The following is an 18,841-nucleotide window of genomic DNA, read 5'->3' on the forward strand; positions in this document are numbered from 1 at the left end:
TGTTTTCTCATTTAATGAGTTATTTTTATCAGACAATCCCAAAATATAAATAAATAACAAAAAAATGTTCCCTCTAGATCAGAGGTGTCCAAACTATTGTCCAGGGGCCCTTGGCCCATTTTTAATTGGCCCGCAGCAAACTCTAAAATATAAATGTAAAATGTCCCACATTAGAGTGTGAAACTCCTGCTTGACTGTATATTTTATGTTTTTTTCCTTTTTTTTCATCAACTTGGAGGCTCGCCCGGGCTGGTAACACAAAACTATACCAATCTGTCAAAATAAAACACAAAGAAATCACAGTTTGTGAAGATGGTATGAATACCCCACTGTGCTAATTCTGTAAACAAACATTTTGACACAACAATTCAATGATGTGCATCTTTTCATGACTTAAAATCGTTGCCTAAATTGGACTGGATTGACTAACCTGATATCATAAAGGAGAGGTATAGGAAATTGGCCCAACCATCCTTCCAGTTTTTTATGTGGCCCTCAGTTGAAAAGTTTGGGCACCCCTGCTCTAGATTAACACCTAAGCAAGTTGAGATCTTGAAACAGCGTGAAACTACTTGTCATGGGAAAACAAAGTAAAATGTAGTGAAGCATGTCTGCTTTGGGCTTCTGTACTTCCAGCAGTAAAATCTGCACCACAGTACTCCATATGTCCTTCAAACCACACAATGTTCACCACCAGCTCATTGTTTACACAATGTTTACATGGAGAAACCTGCAAACATGACAAACGGTGTGAGTGGTGCTGATATCAGTAGTTTATTGTATGTTAAGTCCAACACATTCAAAATAGAAAGAAAAAGAGAACAAAGGAAGAAGAAAAAGATTCTCCACCTGCAACACTTTTGTACTAGCAACAAGTAAAGGGTAAACACAGTAAAACTTAAGATGGCAGCCAACTGTTTACCACACCTGCTTAAGCCAAGAAGGTACTTCTATTTCCATTCAAAATAAATAACAAGGACTGGAATGATTCACAATGAGGATCCACTCTACTGCATTTTCAACCACAGGAAAGTTAATTTATACATCTTTAAGGATTTTCTTCTGAGGATCCTTTCAGGTTTTGGAAAAAGGGGGTTGGTTTGTTGAAAATATGAGAAATAACCATTCAACTGTTAAACTTATACACTCAGACAAATAGGTTTCTTTTTCACCACCACTACTATGTAAAAGCACAAATTGGTCTGAAAGCATGATGGCTCTTCTTCACCGCCCTCTTCATTGCTGTAAATGTAGGATTGTAGTCAAGTGCCCGTGTTAAGTAATTACCTGAAACTAACATTCAGGTTGAGGCACCCAATAAGAGCTGTCTGTTAACACTCAAAGACCAAAGAGCTATTTTTCTGTAATATTCGGTCACAAACTGATGGTAACACATTAAAAATCTCTCTATTGAAAATAAGCTAACATCAGAAAATATTTTAACTATAAAAGGGAGAGAGCCCAGCATTACTGTTGAAAACTACATTAAGTATGAATTTGGTTTGAACTCCAAGAGAGAAAAGGCTATTTCAGGCTGATTAATAGATAAGCCCTATTATTTTCTTTTTCACTTAATGTCATTACCCGATGAGAAATTTGGAGAGAGGCTGTGTTCAAACTGACAGATTGTCCCAGGAATTTTGGGAATAGTGCAATACCACCAGACAAGGAAGACCTCATTCATTATATTTGTCCAGAAAAATGCTACATTGATTTTCACTTCCCATTTCAGTGCAAGATAACAAGAAAAAAACAGAAATAAAATGTAAAACAACATCTCATGTTTTGGGTTTTCCTTTCCAGCTGAAACCAGAAGGGTCTTCCCTCCCTACCTACTGAGTGGTAGAAAAAGAAAAAACACCATAGGGCAAGGAGACGAACAGAATGGCATCAGACCAGACTTGCCTTGAATGAAAAAAAAACAAACAGAATAAAATAAGCACAATGAATAATCAGCATATGAAAATACAAATGCATTAACAGCTAGAAAAGTGTGAGCACAATTATTTCTTTAGACCGGCGCTACGGCCGGCCCACCCGAACAGATCATTACAAAATTGTTGCTGAGAAAAAGTCTGACAACTTTAGAGTCCAGGGATTTAACCCGCGTGCTGCCATGAGGTTTAAAAAAAAAAAAAAAAAACAAGTCAGACTGAAAGTTAAGGATGAGCAGTATCTGAATCCCACTGCGAGACATTTTCTCTCCTTCGCGGTTTTGTTGAGCTATGACATGTAAACCAAACACCAAGCGTTTCTCTGTCACCATCTTTAATGTACCTTTATATTTGTTTGGGGAGAAGTTCTTCAGATGCACCTCTAAACATCAAACAGAACTCGAGGCACCTATTGTCTCTACAAAAACCCAGAACAGACGATACAAAACAAATGTACAAAACTCACAACAGAACATCTTAGGTAGTAAAACAGTATGGAAAAAAGAAATTTGCACCTGGAAAAACTAAATCATGTGAATACTGCAATTTTCTTTTCCTCAGGTGTGTCTGCTCCCAGAAGTCAAAAGTTCAAAATGAGCAGCTCCACATTAGGAGGCGGCAAAGCCTCGAACCGCTTTTATAAGACTGGAAAAGGTGAAATAGAAGGCACCATCATGCTCTTATCAAGTTGAGAGATATAGAAAAGAAAAGATGCACAGAAAACAAAACATACAGTAAACTATGATTTTTGCTGTACATTTATTCTGTTTCTCCGTGCTTAAGACGGGAAGGGAGGGAAGAGGGAAGGAGTTGTTGTCCATCCCAGTTTTCGCGGTCTAGCTGGCAGGGAAAAAAATGAAGAAAAAACAAACTTGGAATCAAAAGAAGAAAAAAAAACAGAGCGAGCAGCCATCATCATCACCACTCTCCTATTGTTCAACTTTGTTTCTTGTTAATCCTTTTCCCCCCACTCATTTGGTGAAAGTCCAAGATTTGAGCTCTTTTTTTTCTTGTTTATTTGATTATAAATGAGGAAAAATATAATGTAGATTTGCTTGTCATCTTGTCCATCCAGCAGTAATTGAAGCGTAGTTTTGGGTCAAAGTGTGAAAAGTACATTGGTCACAGCGGACAGGCTGTAAGCGAGGCCTGCCCCGGTTAAGTCGTATCGTTTTGAGACAAAACAGGTCTCTCCAGCTGCATTCCGAGCATGGATGTCAATGTAATACGACAAAAGTACCCATTAGTGCATATTGATGAGTGCTTTATGCAATTTTGAAGCAGTGGTCTCTCAAAAGGAAAAAAGTAAAAGGCAAGCTTTTCCCCTGGAACTGCACAAATTTTGCATCTCACTCTTTTCCAACAGTAACGGGCAGAAAACTACCATAGAAAATGTGCAATACAGGGATTTCGTGAAGCAGCGCCCCAGTTAAGTCAAGGCATATAATCTCTTTTCCAAATGATGGGCTGTATTGTCGTACTTAAAAGTCTTATCAGTCCCTCCTAATGTGGCAGATTTATCCTGGTTGGTTTGCCTTTTTTTCACAAATTTACAAATTAAAGTTTTGTGAATTCTTGAGATACCCGAAAAAAGGATGCTCAGCTCACAACTAATAAGCGAGATTTTCTGTTTGCTTATTTCTGTTTTGTCTATTTTACAAACAAATGGTTGACAGGCTGTGTCACATTCCAAAGCAAAGAGGGAACAAAAAAAATAAACAAAAACAAATATATACTTTTATACATGAAGATTTTCTTTGCGTTAACGAGAACGGTTGAAGATGAAGAACACGGTACTACTTCCACGCTGCAGGTGGTGCTCTTCTCAGCGGCGCTGTGTGGTGAAGCGACCCTCTCCCTGGCCGCCGGAGCCTCTTCCAGAGCCCATGCCAGGTTTAGGGGCCATGCCGCCTCGAGGTGGAGGTCCCCTCCCATCACGTTCGCGCATCATTCCACTTCCCACGATGCCTCGTGAACCTCCAGGGCCCCTGTCGTTGCGTCGCATGTCCCGGCGTTCTTCCCCTCCGCCTCGGGTCTCTCGCTCACGCACCGCTCTCGTCTTCTTCTCCTCCACATTCAGACGCACCTCGCCGCGGAACATGATGGGCTGCAGGAAGAAAAGCAAAGTCAATACAGGAAACACACAGAGCCTTAAAAATTGATTATCAAAATCACCACCCACATCATTCACTGGTTTAAACACGACTGGTAAAATATCCAAGACTCCAAGTAACCTCTGCCGTTACCTCAGTCTGATCCAAGAGGTTCCGTATCAAGGCAAGAGATTAAAAAAACAATAATAAATCAAGCTTAACAGCTGAGTTCAGACCAACTTATGCGCTAGAATTTGAAGATGAGCGTCTCCTGATGTAATTGGGACCAAGAGGAAATTGTTGAAGCTTATCAATCCATGTATCATTCTTTACACAATCTATAAACTCTAGGTGGGCCTATAGTAAGTTCTGATGCAGAAAAAATAAGTTGACAAGGCAGCCTGCTTGATTAAATCTGCCTCAAGTACACAACTAGGACTGGCAAAAAGCCTCTAACACAGCGTCTTAAAAAGCTTCATATGTGGGACTGTTTTCACCTACTTTTGGCATCATTGTGTTATTCTACTGCCACCCAGTCATGTGTAATTCTCAACCAGGCTCTGGATCACCCTGGCAGCAACGCGTCGACGGCCAAACTTTCCAACAGCCACTGCTGGGCCAGGCACTTGATACCAGAAGTGAGAGCCTGCTTGTAGCTTGCCTCCCTACCTCATGGGGTAAGTGAAACAAAATGAAAGGGTAGTGGCATATCACCAGTGGCTGTGGCCTCCCACCACACCTCAAATGGAAGATGGCACTAAATTTATTCTTCTGTGCTCTCAAACAGAGCTGCGAATCTGCAGCCAAGATGTACAAAACAGGTGCTCTGTCAGAAAAACATTCCAGCAGCCGCGACTGGCCACACTGGGATTAGAACAGTGGCATAAAGTCCCATGGCACGTCACGTCCAGGTAAAGTAGAATGTGAAGTGCCGTGTGGGTTCAGCAATAGAAAATAATTAGGATGACTGCATGACAATCAACTGGACATGCATATGTTTTGGGCTTTAATAAATGGGCCTTCTGTAGTACTGGAGATGCATGGTGGTGCAAGACAGTGGAGTCTGTGGGGGAGAGCCCTCCTTACGAATAAATGCAAGTCTTGTTCTAAATCCATGAAATTAAATCTTTATGTATTTTTCTAATGTATATTTAGGGGATTGAACACTAATTTGCACATACATGTAAATACTATGTTACATTTTTACCAAGTCTGTTCCACTGAAGCCTACTAAATATAACACACATTACCTTTTAATTACAAAAAGTTGCAAATTCCTGTACACTGTCTAAATAGTACAAATATGTTTCGCTACAGAAACATTACATGTATTTGTGCAATTCAACTTTGCCTTGTAAGGTGGCCTTAAGTTTTTTTTAAAGGCACCAGAATAAAAGCATAATAAATTATCATTATTATTATTAATTTTGACAGTGTTCTCTGACTTTAGTTTATGTAAGCTTTGTGTTTAAAATACAGCTTAACCCCAATTCAGACCAAAGACTAGCATTGCTACGAGACTGTTTTAGAGTGTCACTGGCCACAGCTGCACCTATTTGAACAAGGCCTTCACCAATTAAGCTGTTGCCTTTAGCCGTGTTTCCATCAGGGGGTCTGGTTTGATTCAGTTCAGTTTGGTTTGGTACGCTAAATCCCAAAATAGTGAGACACCCGTGCCCTCACTTGGTGGGCGGGCTGTAAAGGTGATGAATGTGAAGTCACATGCAGCATGAGTCTGCTGCTCCAGCCGCAGAGTTATAGAGAGGATGAGTAACAGAAATCAGTAGGGAATAAGCACTAAACCGTTTTTTTTCAGCTGGAAGTGCTTTAAAAACAAACAAACTACATTTTAATGACATTAACTGCTGTCAGTACAGATCATCAGCTGATGGAATAAATGTACAGAGACGGTTTGAGTCGTAACGCTATGTTAATATGTGAATATATCTAGTCCAGAACAGTTTATACAACAAAATATGAAAGCTTAGAGCTGTACTGTGAGAATTCAACACATTAAAAATAAAGTAAAAGTTCAGCTGGTGTTAAAATCAAGCTAGATTAAGTCAGAAATCCAGGGTGTGCTGATTTCGTTTTAAAATAGTCTGCAGCCTGTAGTTTTACAAACACGTTCGACAACCACAGAGCGATGTTTTCACAGGTTACCTAACTTAAGAAGTAGATTAATAACTAGCTACAGAAGAGAATGAACTCATCTAAGTCTTCGTATTCATAAAACTTAAGCATTAATTTAGTTTCTCATCCATCGTGAATGGATCAGGCTGATGTGAGCCTTTGGGCTCTGCTTTGTGTACAGGTCCAGATAAATGTCAGGAAACTTGATTTGTGGCGTGATACCAATATCAATAGACTAGGAAACAGTTTGGATCTCCGTCGAGTCTAAATATTTCCCATTTAGGCAGATATTTGTCCGTTTTTCTTCCACTTTCGCCGCTCATTCACAGCGCAGGCTTCCGTGTTTTGGAGCCTGGAGGCGAGCAGCTGAGTCGCGCGCTGACGTGATGTCAGTGCAGCCCCTATTGTTGTGTGTGTAACTTCACCTTTTTGGTACAGATAGATAAGATTGGCACCTCTACAAAAGGGTGCCGAAAAGTGGGACGGTACAGGTCGTTTTTTTTGGGACCCTTTCCAACTTTTGCTGTATGGAAACGCAAAAAAATGCATGCCGTTCTGCACCGAACTGAGCCAGACGGCTTGGTGAAAACGACCTATTTGATTTAGCTTGTCAAGTCACAGACTGCCGGTTGCAGCAAGATGAAGCAGATAAATGGGAAATCAAAACAAGAAATCCAATTTTGAAGGCTGAAAACGCCAACAAATATTTGTTCAAAGTAGAATGTTCATTTTCATGCAGTGAATTTAGGAATTTAGGTCTTTTTTCAACTTTTCACGCAGAAACTTTAGCGAGGAAACACACCCGTCTCCTCCATCAGCTGTGCTGCCCAGGACTGAAGTGTCTGAAGTTCCAAGCTGAACTGCATCAGACTGCTCGATTCAAGCTTCAACGGTTTGGTTCAGACTGCTGTGACCATCACCAGCTATGTTCTAAAACAGTCTCATTGCCAGCCTTTGGTCTGACCTAGGCTTTAGGTCAGGTGCAAACTCAGTGCTCCAGTACTTAGGCGAGGGGGAAAAAAAAGACTTTGAAGGTACATAGCTGTTGTAAGCTTCACAGTTGAAGTTCTAAAAACTATTCAGCTCCAAAACTCTCACACAAAACTAATAGATTATTTGGTCAAGTTTTAACAACTGAATGGCTGAGAAATGAGGAAAGCCTTTCCACAAAAGTCTATCTTTGATTAACTTTTGCCACAGCACAATCCAATCATTGTGAGTAAAAGTTGATAATGCCACTTTTTGGTTGTAAATCAAAGCTCCTTTTGACTTTTCTTCTACTCAGGGCTAGAGCTGGTCTGAACACAGCCACTGATAACATGATTTGTTCCCCATAAGACATTGACAAACTAAAATTAAAAAGTACACATCATTATGACAGTTGAGGAGGGAGTTAGCCCACCTGTGAAAGATTCAAGTTAAAACTCAGAGAAAATGTGCTTCACCAAACCACCACCAAAGAATGAGAGTGGGTAATGAAATGTTTATACATGCCCCGTCTACCTTCGCCCCCAGAATTCTTTGCACTGGATCAGAGTCGTCAAAGACCACAAATCCAAAGTTTGGCAGCTTTCCACCAACACCCTTGGTGTTGATCCTCAGCTCCACGACATTTCCGTATGCTGCAAGAAAAAAAACACACGTTTGTTAGTTGTAAAACTCAGCACAAAAAGAGGCCATGGATGTTTTGTTTTAAGCCTATTAAAGTTTTGATTCAATTAAATATTTAGCTTTTATCTGTCTCTGTTTTGCTAATAAGACGCACTCATGAAGAAATCTTTGAGTTCGCTCTCATCAATGTCATGAGGAAGGTTTCCAACAAAAAGCTGGTGGCTGTCTGGGTACCGAGGGTTCCGTCTGCTGTCCATGTCACCAGATTCAGTGTCTGATCGTCCACCTGTCGGAACAAAATAATAAATAAAGCTCAGGTGCGAAATCTGCATCAAAATCCTGTAAAAAATCCCCATATTAACCTTACAAATGGGACCTGGAAGTGATTTTTAGGTTAGCTTAGAGTCTATTTAAACTTTCCTTACCTTTATTCACAAAACTCAAGTGTGGTTTTCCTGTTTGTGACTCAGACGATGCAACGCCATCTAAAAGTGTTAGACAAAGGGCGGAAGTAGGAGCAGGTCAGGTTTAAAATAAATGAGAATAGTGGTAAAACCTCAATAAGATGAAAGTGTGTTGGCATTACCTGGTCTGGGACCTCGTGGAGTAAAGGCCGGTCTGTCCCGTGTGCGCTGGTCTCTGGGCCGCAGAGGTGTTGTCTGTGTCTCCGGTTTGGCTTCAACTCTCGGCTGTGAGGGGGAAGACATTACACAAAAAAGACTTAATGAAACGGAAATCCTTTTCATCACTGCTTTTTCATGCAGACTCTAGAGAATTGCTTTAGGTCAACCTGCCTGACCTGGTTATGTATTTTCAAACAAAGACGTTCACAAAGCTTTATTGCAATGCTAACTGCTTTCATTGATTTCATAAGAAATGTAAAAAGAGACAGAGGCTGATCAGAAAAATAAGGGAAACCTTGGTTCATAGAATACAAGCTATAGGTTTAAGCATCACTTCAATTCAGAGAGATAAATGGCTGAAGAAGGTTTCAGCTACTTATACTTCAGTTGTCCAATTCTCAATTTGCTGGTGATGAAGAGCTTGTTACAAATTTGCCCTCCTGCTACCCTTAATAAGTTTACTTTTATTCTTCAATAATTTGTGTTTTCCTTCCTATTTTTACCAGAGCTCTTTAAGTGACTGTAATCTACAGGAAAAAAGTCGAGCATAAGTTTATCTCAAAAAGTTTTAAGCGTCACACCAACAAAAGTTACACATCTCACAATCAGTGAGGAACTCTGAATAATTCCAAAATAGGCTGAATCTACAACTTTTTATTTAAGATATTCTGCCCTTTTCTCATCTAGTTGTAGTTGGTTACCTGTGAGCTTGGAGCTTTCACAACATGGGGTGAAATTCCAGAGGAGGTGACTGTGCCAGAAAGAGGCAAGTTTTTACTGGTCACCGAGGCCCAGGAGAAAGTCTGTGAAGGATTTAATAATAATCTGTTTAAAAAGCCCTACAATATTTCTAAGTGTGCTTCAGGCAGTGTACGTTCCTACTCTTAATATACACTCACTGGTCACTTTAAAAGGTTTAACTTATTATTTAAAGTAAATACTTTTTATGCAAATACCTAATCAGCTAATCACATAGCAGCAGCCGATGTATTTAGGCATGTAGACATGATCAGGACAATGTGCTGAGGTTCAAACAAAGCATTAGAATGGGGAAGAAGGGCGATTTATTTCATAGTTGTTGATGGTCTGGCAGGATTTCATGTTCTTGATGCCCAATTCTGACCCTACCATTATAATATGGCAGCAGAAATCAAGACATCAGATCAGGTGATGTGTTACCAATCTTCTGTTATCTAGTAAGACCATCTGAATTATAGCCTCAGTTTCCTGTTCTTAGCTGACAGGAGTGGCACCAAGTGTGGTCTTCTGCTTCTGTGGCCCATCTGCTTCAAGGTCCAACGTGTTGTGCATTCAGAGATGCTCTTTTGCATACCTCTGTTCAGGGTCCAAAACTGACACTTGCCACTCGCCAATTACAGGTAGATTTTGATTTTGGCTGATACATTTTTAAGACCACTCGCCACTCTGGCGAGTTATTTTTTTACCAGCAAAAAAATTCATTTTTTTACTACTGGAGAACGATGCTGGTATCGGCTGGTTTCCTGGCAGAGTAATGTGTATTTCAGGCTGAGACAATCTTTGGTCACGAAAGTGCGTCAGTCATGACGTCATTCACAGCATGCCGAGGTGGATAGCTAATTGTTACTGTACCCGTACCTCCTTGCAGTGTTGCCAACTTAGCGACGTTGACACTATTTTAGTGAGTTTTCAGGCCCGTCTAGCAACTCTTTTTCAAAAAAGTGACTAGCGACAAATCTAGCAACTTTTTCTGGTGTTACTGGAGACTTTTGAAGACTCTGACATGATGGGAATCATTGTAGCGCCTCTTGAGCAGCGGGGTGCTGCCGTGGGCCCCTCCCGTCCCAAAGCACTGACTGGCAGCCCACTCCTCGCGCAGTAGTCCCTCTCAGCTGTGGTCAGAGCAGGAGATGCTCACGCCTCCATGTCCAGACTACAGATTAACCGCGCTGTGATGGCACCTTGACAGTTTTTTCTAGTGTCTCTTTTTGGTCCATTTTGATTGTTAATGAAGACTTTACACAAAAAATAAATAAATTGATTTGTTGTAGGCTCTTCAGTGGACCATAAGGTTTATAACTAAACCAAACGTAAGAAAACTAAAATTCTAAGAAAAATAGAACAATAAATAAATGATAAACCTAAAAAATAAAATTTAAAGTTACTCTGTCAGAGTATCTCAAGTCATTTTGCCAAGCCCAGATAAAGGAGGGTTGGAATTGTGAAGTTATAAAAACATGAATCGACAGAAGCAAGTTCATTTGTTGTTCTACACATAATAAGGGTCTTTTTACTCACTTTTGTCTCTATTAGCATAAATTAATGCTAGTATTAGTACATATTATTAAAATATTAAAATATTGATTGAGAATTGCATACAAGTCCCAAATGACATGTTAAATAATACTTATAGCAAATTACAACACTTAAAAGATATTTTATTTGGTTGGCTGGTAAAATATCTGCCTGGCTGGTAAAAAGTTTCACTTAAGAGCCAGGCTGGCTGGTAAGTGAAAAAGTTAGTTTTGGACCCTGCCTCTGTTGTAAGAGGGGTTATTTAAGTTATTTTCGCCTTTCTATCGAATAAACCCAGTCTTGTCATTCTCATCAAACCTCTTCCCTAAACTAGGCATACTGAACTGCCATTCAATAGATATTTTCTCTTTTTCAGGCTATTCTCTGCAGATGCTAGAAAGGGTTGTGCTGGCACCAACAACCATGACACTTTCACAGTCGCTCAAATCACCTTTAGGTCCTGTTTACACAACAATGTTTTCAGGTGAAAACACTAAGCTTTTGTAGCATTTTGGCTGTCCATATACACAGGAACAGCAATTTGGTGCCTGAAAATAGAACAATTTGGAAACGGGCTCCAGGTTGAAAGTTTTCCAAAATGTTACCTCTGATTCCAGTTGTAAAGTCACAGACAGCTGGATTTAGAAAAGGGAAAAAAATGGGAAACATTATTCTCGTTTTAGGGCTATCAATGCCACTTTCGTCAGATAAAGTCATGCTATTAATTTTGGAAATGTTTTATCGATCATCATGATCATCACTGTAATCACCGTTGTAGCGCAGCAGAGAAATTTCACAGCTTATATTAACACAAAAATGCTTTGCAGGAGCCCCTTTTCAACGTAGATAGCCGTGGGAGTAATTAATTTTCACAGACAAATTCAGCACTTATGGCCTTTAATTTTTTTGAGGATTTTCTCAAAGTGCAGCGCCGCTCATGGGTGAAGCTTTTCAGAATAATATTTCTATTTTCCTTTATTTCAAATATATCTGCTTCTTGGAAATGAATTATCCTTTATCTTTTTTCTTGAAGTTTTACAACGGAAACTTCAGCCCATAATCTCTCCTGTCTCCTCCTCTGTGGCTGCACATCAGTTCGTAGCTGATGGGGGAGACAGGATTGAAGCTTCTGTGTTAAGGTTGAAAAAGATAGTTAATTACTCCCAAGAAGCAGATAAAATTGAAAAAGGGGAAATAGAAATATCGTTCTTAAAAGGCCATCCTTTTCCTGCTGCGCTTAAGCAGAAGGCGCGCTGCACTTTCTGAGTAAACCCAAGAGCAATTAAAAGCTGTAGGAGAGAAATGTGTCTGTGGAAAATTAAACAGACTTAAAAGACGTTTGTTATAACAAGACTGGTCTAGCAAAACAGTTTGGTGCTTATATGTGCTGTGAAATTTCGCTGCCGTGCTACAATGGTGATGAAGAGGAGTATTTAGTGATGAATTACTTTCATGCACCCGTGTATGCTAAAAATGTTACAGGTTAACAAAAACACATGAAAAACAGTGAATGTGCAGTATTATCCTTGTTGTAGAGACAGTTTTATTGTGCAGTAAATCCCTTTACTGCAGTTTTTTTGTGTTTCCTGCGGTCTTGTGTGGACGGAGATTGTTGTCAAAACGTCGCCATCTAAACGTGAAACTATTTGAAAATGAAAATAGAAAAAAAAGCATAGCGTTGTTGTGTAAACAAGCCTTTAATCCCCATTCTGATGCTCTGTTTGAACTTCAGATGATCTTGATCACATCTACCTAGATGCAATGCCTAAATGTATTAGTTGCTGCCATGTTACAAGACGAATAGGTATTTTGTGTTGATTAGTTGAATAGATGTACCTAAAAAAGTGACTGTGAGTGCATATGCCTTTGAAAAGAGACAACTGAAAAGTAAATTGCATAGATTCACGTTTTCTTACCTTGGCAGGCTCCTGGGTGTTTGGTGGGGACTCTGCAGGAACTGGTGAAGGTGCCTTCTCCTCCATCTCTTCCAGAACCTTCTCTTCTGTGTCAGGTTTTATCTCCTCTGCTTTGGGCTCTGGTTCAGGCTCTGGTTCTGGTTCAGGAGCTGGCTCCTCCATGGGCTCCTCTACTCCGTTACTACAGATCACAAATCAAAATGCTGTCACTGCAATAGAAGTTTCTAACTTAAAACGTTCCTAGTGCAACACATTATCGAGGTTACAATGAAATGTTAGCATACGTGACAGGGTGAGGTTCGTAATAGGTGGTGCTGTTGGGGCTTTCTTGGAGGGGCTCAGGGGAAGGCTGCCTCTCCTCTCCCTCCTCCTCAACTTCCTCCTCAGATTCTGAGGGAGAGAAAGCAAATGATCCACAAATTTAAAAGATATCTACATGAAAAACTACAACTAAGAAGGTGTATGTAGGAAGTTTGTGAGCATCTTACCCTCATCGAGCTCAGCTTCAGAGTCTCCAAAGACTTCATCCTCATAACGGAAGATGTCATTGTGAACGTAGAACTTGTTTGCCACTGAACCCTACAGAATTTCGTCCAAAAATATTTCTTCAGCCAATAACATCACATTGTACCAAAGACCCCATAATATTTGTTTAAGACACACTAGCACACTTTACATTTTTCTTTTTAAAAAGTAACACCAACTCATCTCCTGTTACCCCCTTATGTTCATGCAAACACTTTACAAGTATTTCATCACAGCTAAGAGCTAAGTAACAAATCTCTGCAACAGACAACTGCCATTGTCAATCTAATTATATGGTGGTTAAAAGCATTCAAATGAGGGCTCTTACCTCTGGAGCAAGCACAAACGTTTGCATAAACTTCCTCATGGGCTGGCCATTGTTGGACAGTTCTCCAAGGACTTGCACCACCACGCCATCACTCAGGGTGGCATGAGCATCCACGTGTCTGATCTTTGTGTGGCATTCAATGAACTGCAGGGACATGACCTTCTTATGGATTTCCTACAAGGAGAAAAAATAACCAAAAGATAAAAATACAGATAAATGCAACATTTAAGTTAAAATCAACAAGAATTTTTAAGACCAGACATAAAAAAACGTATTACATTAAAAAGTACACAATAAATGTGGGATAGCTTCTTAAGCTGTTAAAAAAATCTCATTTTCTCCAAGGCATGTTAAAAGGTTTTTAAAACTGGCAGTAAGCTGCAGTATGAGTCAGCTTGTTTGTTATATGCCTTCACATTCATCTTTCGCTTAACCCAGGACAGCCTTGTGATTATTTTGCAAAAATTATTCTTAATTTTGGTTGGACCAGATCACTGATTTGAAAGTATGAATGCTTGTTACAGAAAACCTGGGAAGGTTTATCAATCTTTCAATCATGTCAGCACTGTTTTCTGACATCAATGTCTTCCTTAAGCTGTGTAAATGAATCCCCTCCTTTGTTCAACAATCAAATGCTTATCTAACAACACTATGATCAAATCTACACACTCGTTTTTTTTTTTTTTTACATTTTTGTGAAAAATAATGGCAAGATATAGCACTGCTGAATTTACCATCCATAATGTAACCTATAAATGATTACAATCCAAAGAAAAAAAACAAAAATTGAGACAGCAGAAATTTAAAAAAAAAAAACCTGTCTGCATAAATATGCACCGGCTAAAGCTTTCATTTATTTTGGGTTGGAGTCAGAGTCACCTTTCTGCAAAATTTGTTCATGCTTCCTTTTAAAAGCTCAAAATTTGTCACAGGATTCCTACACACTTAACTATCAAATTTAATACTTTAAGACTTTTTTAAGACCTGAGCTGATAAAAATTAAAACCATATTTTTGAAACAAATAGTCAAAAATGAAAGGTTTGTGAGATTTCTCATTACAACTGACAGAGCTGAATTACCTGGTTTAATGTCCCATTCATAAAATATCAATTGATACTGGACAGATAGATATTTTGGTCATAAACCCCCAAATTTGAGGTTTTCTGGCACATTCAGTGCCCCTTTTTCATCTATATTCAGTATAGTGATATTAATCATAAAATACGCAACAAGTATATACTCAAAAAAGAATGATTAAAATCAGACATATCGGTCGAAAACAAAGACCAGATAAAAACACAACTAAGTCAATGTGCCAATGAAAATGCAAGACCACTCATAGTAAAAATAAGACTTTTTATGGTATTAACTTTAAAAAGTCCAATTTAAGACTTTTTAAGGATCTGCATAAACACAGTTGAAAGATTATGGCATAATCAAGATTTTAATCGAGTATTAGTATAGGTCAGTATAGTCGTATATAGTGTTATGCAACCAGATTGTATTACTTTTTACTTTTTAAATCTTTTGGGGGTTTTTTTTCCCCCCCAACAGATGTTATAGATTATATTACAGGTGAAACACATCTGTAATAACACATCTAGGCCTTATTTTTTCACATTGCTTAAATCTGGAACTCTAACAGGTATGTGTAGAGCTTTCACTATACCTCACAATATTATCTAACTGAATCCCCATTTTGAGATTTATCACCTACCGCTTGCCCGTAAACTGCTTCGGCCAGTTTCCCACTTGGGTCAAGTCCTCCGTGAACATAGGAAGAATTCCTCCCATAAAACCTAACAGCACAATAAAATGACATTCAATACATTTAAATTACTTCAGGTGACATTTCTTGTCTAACACATTACACTGATATCTCACCTGTGCAGAAAATCTGGCGCCTTGTTTAAGAGTGTGTAATACTGCCTCACAAACTCCCGCCCTACAAGCAGGGGACTTGGCTTCTCCATCACCATTTCTTTGGTAAACAATATTAAGTGCTGAAACAGAACATAAACAGAGATCAACATGTCAGAAAATAGAGCACATCCTCTTAAAGTTGGTAAATCGTTACGTATTTATCCACAAAAAAAGTAGGCAGGCTCCAGTAATGCATAAAATGATGATACAGATGCTAAAAAAAAAAAGCATAAACTGCATGTTGACACACATTTCAAGTCAAATATTGCAATTTCTGGGATGTGAAAATTGTAGCAGGACATATTACAATTTTATCTCAATCTTGATTTATTGCCCAGTCTTAGTAGCTATGGAGGAGTTGTACAGTCCATTATATACTTTACGTGTAGGCAATAAAAATGTGTAAATATGGATTTCCAACCAGGCTTTTCAGGTAAAGTCAAACCTCTATAATAAATTAAAAACAACTGCTGTTTTAGGATGTGATGTGGAACCATTCTCTCACCATGTGCTACGGTGTAGTCAACAGAGGTGGAAAAACTACAAGAGAACAGTACTGCAGTAAAAGTATAGCTACTCTGATTAAAACTTACTAAAGCAGAAGTAGAAGTACTGAATTCAACTTGTTCAAAAAGAACCCAAAACACAACTCAATCACAGTAACTAAAGTAAATGCAATTGGTTACTTTCGACCTCTGCAAATCAGTGCTGGAGACCATGACTAGGAATTGAGCTCTGATTCAGTAAGAGGGCGATATGACTTGTTTGAGGTCAGGTCATTTGCGGAAGCCCATTTTAGTACATTAAACGTTTACTGCGCCCCAGGCAAACATTATAGCTGCCACAGAGTAGGAAGTGCAGGAAGTACAATAGTGAATGAAGATGGTTCACTTTCTTTGTCTAACGATAAGGCCAAATTATTCACCTGACCTACATCAATTTAATGGCACAGCCAAGACAGATGACTGTTTAGCTATAAGGCTACCACACCAGCTAACATCCAACTGCGCCATCACGTCCATCCAATGAGACAAAGAGGGAAACGGACTGTTGATAAAAACAAGAGCGACTGTTGCTAACGTTTAGGTTAGGCACCAGAAAAAACTAACTTTAAAACAGTTATTCAAAATAAGTATATACCAGCAACATGTATCATTCCTATCCCCGCAATCCTTTATAGATTAATGACCTACTATATGAACAGGCCTTTCATTTTCATGCTAACAACATTTGGTCCATGCTCTCATTTGTCGCATGTCCATAATAACGTGAAAGATTCGCTATATATATATCAAGTGTCTTCATTCTGGAAAAGCTGAGAGCACGGGAGGTCTACACTTCCAACTATTTTTACGTTAACCACACAACAAAACAACTGAAGGGGTGTTAATTTTTCACTGAACACCGGCCTTTTAGCTGTCATCTTTAACGGCTAACACTAGACCCGACAAACAGGAAAGCAACGACGCTGCTAGTTAGCTCATGCTAACTTGTGGCGTCGTCGTTTATTCTTTAGCCGGTGGTCACTACAACAATGTGAAGAGGGGCATTTTTACACAACACAACGCCAAAAAGCCGATACAGGGATACAGAATAGCTGTCACTGAGTTGCATTGCTGTACTTCACATAAACAACCCTTAATTATGCAGATTGCAAGCGGGGAAAGACACCAAGCTGAGGGTATCTGTTGTAATGCACCAATAATGTATACCAATGCTATCTTAATCGACAACCCTTACTACTCAAATTCAGTTGATTTTTATAATCATTGTAACCTGCTGGCGACATCAAACCTGGAAAACTTTAAAATTAATAGCCTCTAACTTCCACTGACTGTGAAGTATTATCAATGAAACAAGTGTACTGCTAAGCTAGGTTAGCCAAAAGACAACAAAGGGAGGAAAATCTGACAATTTCGATAAAATTTGATATTTTCCGGCAGCATAGTTAAAGTGTGCTATTCAATCAGCAGCGACACACCCGGTTGACAACTGTGACTGATTACTGCGTGATCATCGAGTATTCGTGGTTTTGATTAGACAATGCAGCTAGATAACATTAGCAGGTACACTTAGCATTAGCTCATCAGTCGTTTCACAGCTAGCTGATTTAGCTTGGAGGAGTCTAACTTACCTTCTGAAAGACCTATCTATGTAGACAGAATTATTTTAATAAATAACAACGAGTAACCGATTGTAAACTGTTCTGAAATACAGAGTATCCCAGCTTTATCTTGTAATTTTTACCACGCAGAACTAACAGTTTATGATCTCTGCTGTACCAGAGATTGCAGATTTAAAGTGATAGGTTCTATTTATTGTTTTACCCCTGCAATCTGGGGCAGGGAACCCCCATCACTAAGATTCAGCCAATGGACTGTTTACACTAGGCAACATAAATTATGACGACAAACAAATAACTCCGCCTCCACGAATTTGGGCTTCATGTCCTTAAACCACACTCACATTTGACTAATATATATACTAGTACATAAAAACAAAAAAACAAAGAACAAAAAAAACACTTAAAGCTCAAACCCCTGTATGACTACAATTTAGGTTTTGCATTGAGACATGGGCATTTGCATGTAAAATAAGATGTAGATGGATTTCTGAATTATGTTAAACTCTTCCCTTAGAAAAGATTACCTGTGCTATCAAGTGTAAAAAAGCAGTCTTTACAATTTCTGGGAAACCTTTATTTTGTTTCTGGAAAATATTGAATTGATGAATGCAATGGGAGCAACTGGGGATGATTCTTGAGTCACCGTCTGTGACATTCAGGGCTGTCAATAATTAAGGTCCATGATAAGTGCACTCATTTTTTAATCACAATTAATTGCATGATTTATTTTATTATTTTGTTTAATGTTACTGCAAACAGATTGATTCCTGGTTTGTAGGGAGGTATGGGTTTAGTATTTACTGTATGTGTAGCTGTTTTTTTCTATGTTTAGATGCATGTGTGGTCTATTTGGAAGCACATGTGGAGTCTGAAATGTTTGGAAAACAATAAAGAAATTGTTGGCAAATAAAACAGGTGTAAATTTTTGTTTACTTTTGAAACACTGTTTGTTCTTTTAGTCAAAAATAATAATAATTTTCATCTGCAAAACGATTCAGAAGAATTTTGAGTTGAATCCTGGTATTCAAGGGATTGTCTACCCCTAAATATGAAAAATTTGGATATTTTGTATGCTCTTATTTATCCTCTACAGTCCATTCAGAATAAGCAGAAGAAGGTTGGTGGATGGATATTGTGATATAAGTTCTGTATTTCAATTTCATGTGGTTTGAATCCAAATTTACCAGCTCAAATTACCTCAGTAGTTTTATTGCAGTCATTTGTGCTCCACCCCTGTGACTTTGTGAAGGCATGATGCAGAGGTTACACACTGAAAAGGGGTACAAGTAAGTTGTTAATCAAACAGAAGGTCCTCTTTTAAAAGAAAGTTCTCTCCAAAACAAGGCTATATGACC

The 18,841-nt window shown here is 38.8% G+C and overlaps 1 protein-coding gene across 3 annotated transcripts; it reads right to left on the bottom strand.

Moving 5' to 3' along the window:
- Positions 1-751: 751 nt before the first annotated feature.
- On the bottom strand, positions 752-17,682 carry g3bp2a (G3BP stress granule assembly factor 2a). 3 transcript variants are annotated; one of them, XM_041784558.1, is made up of 13 exons: positions 17,496-17,682; positions 15,323-15,441; positions 15,156-15,237; positions 13,438-13,611; positions 13,073-13,163; positions 12,869-12,974; positions 12,585-12,765; positions 9,096-9,197; positions 8,358-8,460; positions 8,197-8,256; positions 7,926-8,057; positions 7,664-7,782; positions 752-4,041 (listed from the first exon to the last, which is right to left on the bottom strand). In XM_041784558.1, the coding sequence occupies exons 2-13, from the start codon at positions 15,415-15,417 to the stop codon at positions 3,760-3,762; spliced, it is 1,527 nt and encodes a 508-aa protein (XP_041640492.1). In that variant the 5' UTR covers positions 15,418-15,441; positions 17,496-17,682; the 3' UTR covers positions 752-3,759. The 3 variants fall into 3 exon arrangements, with proteins under 3 accessions (XP_041640492.1, XP_041640491.1, XP_041640493.1); XM_041784557.1 differs by having other exon boundaries at positions 7,655-7,782; XM_041784559.1 differs by lacking the exon at positions 9,096-9,197.
- Positions 17,683-18,841: the final 1,159 nt, after the last annotated feature.

Source organism: Cheilinus undulatus, linkage group 4 (genome assembly GCF_018320785.1).
Source record: "Cheilinus undulatus linkage group 4, ASM1832078v1, whole genome shotgun sequence".
Classification (NCBI taxonomy): domain Eukaryota; kingdom Metazoa; phylum Chordata; class Actinopteri; order Labriformes; family Labridae; genus Cheilinus; species Cheilinus undulatus.

Coding starts and splice junctions, on each gene's coding strand:
- g3bp2a (XM_041784557.1), bottom strand. CDS start 15,417: ATGGTGATGGAGAAGCCAAGTCCCCTGCTTGTAGGGCGGGAGTTTGTG. Junction 15,238..15,322: donor GCGCCAGATTTTCTGCACAG/GTGAGATATCAG, acceptor TTGTGCTGTTAG/GTTTTATGGGAGGAATTCTT. Junction 9,198..12,584: donor ACACCCAGGAGCCTGCCAAG/GTAAGAAAACGT, acceptor AATCCTTCACAG/ACTTTCTCCTGGGCCTCGGT.